This window comes from Lottia gigantea (genome assembly GCF_000327385.1).
Source record: "Lottia gigantea unplaced genomic scaffold LOTGIsca_3, whole genome shotgun sequence".
Classification (NCBI taxonomy): domain Eukaryota; kingdom Metazoa; phylum Mollusca; class Gastropoda; family Lottiidae; genus Lottia; species Lottia gigantea.
In genome coordinates this window covers 5,097,734-5,103,250 of record NW_008708986.1, presented here as the reverse complement: position 1 = coordinate 5,103,250, position 5,517 = coordinate 5,097,734, and the positions used below count along the sequence as shown (strand labels likewise).

The window sequence follows — 5,517 nt, the reverse complement described above, 5'->3', positions numbered from 1 at the left end:
AGGATGAGCATACGGATATCAAGTACAATGTCTAATTTTTGTCTCTGTCTTACCTGAACTTTCAACAACACTATTAGTATGATGACTACCCTGAACGCCTTCTCTGAAATAATAAATTTGTTCATGAAGACATGTTGGTTTAACAATTTTCAGGCCCAGAATAGATAAATACCTGCTTAAGGTGAGAAACATTTAATATTTACAAAATTATTATTCTTTAGCATTTTTCAAAAGCGTTTGATATTTGTTTTTGTTGCATTTTATGTTTTAGTTGCATTGAAATTTTGGAACCGTAGTTTACAAAGAGATAAAAATCAGATGGTATTTACCGTTTTCCTTCTGATTGACCTGAAAAATAAATTAACTGAATATGTATGCATGTGATGTACTTTCTTAAACACTTACAACCGATTTATATTGTTTTATAATTCTATTAAGGTACACGAGTCGACACGAAAGACTCGTATCAATATTATATTCTGTTCTGAGCCGATCAGTTGAATTGTATCTTACCATTCAGTTTCGTTCTTCTTCTCTTGAATACTACGAAAAATATGATAACTACAATACAAATCAGTATAATAGTTGCACCAACCGAAGCTCCAGTAACAACTGTCTTCACATTAATTATTCCAGCATCTATACAAATATAAAAATGCAGCTAAGTTCAGCTCTACGAGTAATAGTGGTTAGTATAGATTGAAAAATGCAATAACAAAATTGCTGTAATAGTTATTGTGCTCGTGTGATTTTTTTTTTAGATTTAGAGTAAGTCACACATTCCTAAAAGAGCATACTATAAAGTATAATGTAAAGTAAAGTAAAATAAAGTAAGCATTCACCACGCACCACTACTTATACAACTATATAAACATTTCTGGGTTCCCTTTTGATAGGGATAATGTGCGAGCTTTCTTTATGATTAAGGGATATTTGCTGTCAATAATAAGGTAAAGTATTTACAAGGGTGAGAATAGGTACGCCATAATCATAATAAGATTAACTACATAAAATAATTTTCCTTACCTGTACCGATTTGTTTTGTCATCGATACCACATCCACTTCAAATGTTTTACGAGAACATCCATATTGGTTACATACTTGACAGGTATAATTTCCTTGATCAGTTATATTAATTGATGTTATAGTTAATATAGTTTTTATACCAGATAGTTTAATAGTATTATTATAAGGATGACTGATTTCTGCTGGTTCTTCCCTTATTGTTATTCTGCTGCTAGTCTGTAAGTCTGTGTCATTATTGTACCATGAAACGTTGACAGTTTGATCTTCCAAATATTTCAAAGAAAAACTACCATTCTGTCCAACCAATGAATTATTATTTCTTTCTACATTATAAAGATTTGGATGGACTGAAAGAAAATAATAAATGGATTGTGTTACTGCTTGATTAAAATATTTATGTGATCAAGTATTGGATTAAATATTTTGAGAGAAGCTATAGTAAACTTCTGTAAAGTCTAAATGACATTTTAGTGAATCATAGATATATTCCACACATTTACTACATTTATATCTATGAAACCCAGGTTTACTGAAAGGTAAAAAGGTTTTCTACAATTTTGATGTGTACTGAGGACACTGATTTCTACCATTCCAATTTTAATCAAACGTCTGTGGTTTATGCAATACCTCTAAAATTGAGTGTTTGATGATGTCACTGATCGTGAAGTGCCTTATGTGATAATGCACATTTGAACGCTTAGTTTCAGTGGAATTGCAAGAACCATAGATGTCCGATTGAAAATTGATGCTATTATTGTCCCCGATACAAATAAAATTTCTTTAAAACTTCTTAACAATCCCTTTAAAGCCAATTCCATTAGGCAATGCAATGTTAATTGAGCTGGAGTTGTATTTGAAAGTATCTGCTTACTCTTAAGTTCTAAGTTATAATATGCCATCTGATAGTATTGTTTGGTATAAGGATCTGGTATACCATTATTAACAGTACAAGTATAATTTCCACCATTATTCTGACTATTTGTGATATTTAAACTATAAACTGTAGTATTAATATAATAGCCTTCTATTTCTCTCACTAATATATTATCTACAGTATGTTTCATTGGTAAAAATGTCATGTTTTTAGGTCGACCAACAGCAATACACAATAACCTTCCTTCTTCCACTTCGACTCGTACCCTAGGATGGTCTAAAATTTGAAATAAAAATGTTTATCTGCACTTATGGTTGAATGCAAAGTCAATATCAGATGTATCTGAACAGTTACACATAGATGTAGCATGAATGTATAATGTTTAAGAATCAAACAAAGTCGTACAATAGTTAGAATAGAACGAAAGAAGTGTTGAATCTTTATTTCATACCAGTGTAGAACGAAAGAAGTGTTGAATCTTTATTTCATACCAGTGCTTTTCAACCTCAGTGAGGTCATTCCTTCCCGGAAGAATTCTTCAAAATCTATTCTTCCCCAAAATTAATCAGTCACTTTGAAACGTATTTCACCCCAAAAATGTATTTAACGATTAACCATGAATGGTTATAAAATCATACTCCACATATCGAGAATGTGACCCGTGGGCCAAATCATATACGATTTTCTGTGTGTCCGGGTGAATGACGGCAATTTCAGTCGTAGATGACCCTCCCCCCCCCCCATTTCCTCCCAAGTCCGACGAACCTTGTAAAAATGTTAAAGTAATGTTTAATGTCTAATTTAATCTATCTAAGCACTATTCAGACTTTAAATCCGACAATTATTCCAGCGTTCTATCATAAATATATGTAATTGCGCATGATAATTGTAATAACTCGATGGAAAAGAAAACACTGTGTCCAATTTTAGTTCTGAAAAGTCATACGAATAATGTAGCACATCTAAATCTCTGTATAATTTATAATCAAAACAAAACTTACGTAAAATATACATCTTAAGAGAGTTTGAACAACTAATATTTGTTAGATAATTTCCAGCACAACAATATATTTCGGTATCATCAAACTCAAGAGTAGAATTCAGAGTAAACTGAAAGGTTATTAATGTGTGGTTTTCACTAGATTTGGTTGCAGTGTAAGAATTACATCTACTGTTCAACCCATCATAACAGACATGAAGATCAACTGAAGGTTCTGGATAAGCAAATGAAGTAACACATTGAATAGTTGTTAGTTGACTTTCTTCTACTAATATTGTACCGAACTGAAGATTTGTAGATTTTATTTGGACACTGCTAACTGGCACTAGAAATGGAAAAATACAAATTCGCTTATTTATATAAGTAGTAGGTATGGCTTCTTTTGAGAATTCTATACACCAATAATCTGTATAAATATATGTATACAATTTTATAGATAAAAATTACTTTAATAAATAACTTGCGACGTTTCGACGATGATACTTTCGTCTTTATCAAGCAATGATTAATGTAATTGTTATCCATAAAATTGTGTTCATATATTCATACCTCAATTACTAAATGACACTTAAGGAAATCTGTATAAAGTATGTTCTCAATGAATTAAGTGAGATATTTTGTTTATATCATTGATGGGTATATGTTTAATTGTAACTATAATGCGACAATTGATTTAATGTGGAGAATGCAAATATCGATAAATACGCATAATCCTATACTAATTATCATTTGACTGATACAAAGAAATCATTCCTGGAAATTCAACACTGATGGGCTACTTACCTCTTACAAATAAGGTACGGTTACTGTTAAAATTTTGAATATTAAAATACTGACATCTCCACATTTTACCATTATCTCTATAATAATCTATAGATTTTATAGTTAGTTTATGTTTAACTCCACAGTTTTTAAATTCATAGAAATTTCTATCAGATTCTTGATTAAATATACAATTAAGACCATTCTGTATATTTGACTCTCCAAAATAGATGTTGTCTTTATACCAGTGTATTTGTTTTAGACTTGTTTTACATTCAAGAGTATATTCTTTATCCTGAATAGCTACACCAGAACCCTTCAATGATACTGAAAATAATTTAAAAGAATTAATGAATATAAAAAAAAAATACCGAAAAAGACTGATAGATATATATATATGTTACAAGAGCGCAAAATTTGGAAATGAAGCCACATTGATTTGATATTACAAATCAAGATCAACATCATAGTTTATCAAGTTTTGTTTTATAAGAAAGTGTTTATCTGATTCGTCAAATATTACTCGTACAATTTCATAACATATTGTGGTAAATATATCAAAGAGAGAACATCGGAAACCTTATTGGATGGATCCTGTTAAAATATTGGGTATTTAAGGGTTTTTTTTTTAAATGTGTATACCGGCCGCCATTTATGGGTTCTATTTTCAATATTCCAATTTGCGGTCAAAAATGTCACTGATTCCTTAATTGTAAAAATGCTACCGTATATGACGTCACAATCGCAAGAGCTGTAATGAATTAGGTGACTTTATTTTAGGCTAAAATGTAGATGACAATAACTCAAGTGCAATCGTATTAGATACTTTGAATTGTCATTCATAAGTCCACCTTCATGCTTTATTTCTGGCCGATGTGAATGTTTATTGTTTGATATTTTCTTTAACATGAACCCTTTTTCCTTATTTTTGCTCATGTCAGGATATATAAATATCTCCTTGAAGGAGTTAACAACTTTCAAAATATGTAAACTTTCGACTAACGCTGGAAAGGAACTATGTCTTTTTATGATAGTGGAATAACTCAGTCGGTAGCCAGTTGTATAGTCTGATAGGCGATTAGGTGCCTTGAATTTAAGTGATCCTGAAGGTAAAAAAAACTCTAGTGCCACGAGAGTCGTGCGGTGATGGCTTTCACTCTTAATACCTACACTATTGTACTTACTGATGACGTGTATTGTAAGATCACTGTAAGTATATTGATTATAATAACATCTCCACACTTTACCATTATCTCTATAATAATCTATAGATTTTATAGTTAGTTTATGTTCAGCTCCACAGTTTTTAAATTCATAGAAATTTCTATCAGATTCTTGATTAAATATACAATTAAGACCATTCTGTATATTTGACTCTCCAAAATAGATGTTGTCTTTATACCAGTGTATTTGTTTTAGACTTGTTTTACATTCAAGAGTATATTCTTTATCCTGAATAGCTACACCAGAACCCTTCAATGATACTGAAAATAATTTAAAAGAATTAATGAATATAAAAAAATACCGAAAAAGACAGATAGATATATATATATGTTACAAGAGCGCAAAATTTGGAAATGAAGCCACATTGATTTGATTTTACAAATCAAGATCAACATCATAGTTTATCAAGTTTTGTTTTATAAGAAAGTGTTTATCTGATTCGTCAAATATTACTCGTACAATTTCATAACATATTGTGGTAAATATATCAAAGAGAGAACTTTTGAACCTCAATAATTCCCTCTAACGCTGTGTTGGAACACTGTCTTAGGTATTTTCATTATAATAACAGTTCCACACCACATCATTATTTTTATAATAATCTATAGATTTTATAGTTAGTTTATGTTT

At 30.3% G+C, this 5,517-nt stretch overlaps 1 protein-coding gene across 1 annotated transcript in view; it reads right to left on the bottom strand.

Moving 5' to 3' along the window:
* The window catches only part of LOTGIDRAFT_228662 (hypothetical protein), a gene marked incomplete at its 5' end in the record, with an annotated part of 8,927 nt that overhangs the window by 1,377 nt on the left and 2,033 nt on the right, over positions 1-5,517 (bottom strand). Inside the window, 8 exons of the mRNA XM_009057343.1 lie at positions 54-103; positions 330-348; positions 514-561; positions 1,027-1,374; positions 1,899-2,177; positions 2,903-3,307; positions 3,685-3,990; positions 4,848-5,147. Coding sequence (XP_009055591.1) covers positions 54-103; positions 330-348; positions 514-561; positions 1,027-1,374; positions 1,899-2,177; positions 2,903-3,307; positions 3,685-3,990; positions 4,848-5,147 — 1,755 coding nt within the window. The remainder of the gene's footprint in view (positions 1-53; positions 104-329; positions 349-513; positions 562-1,026; positions 1,375-1,898; positions 2,178-2,902; positions 3,308-3,684; positions 3,991-4,847; positions 5,148-5,517) is intronic.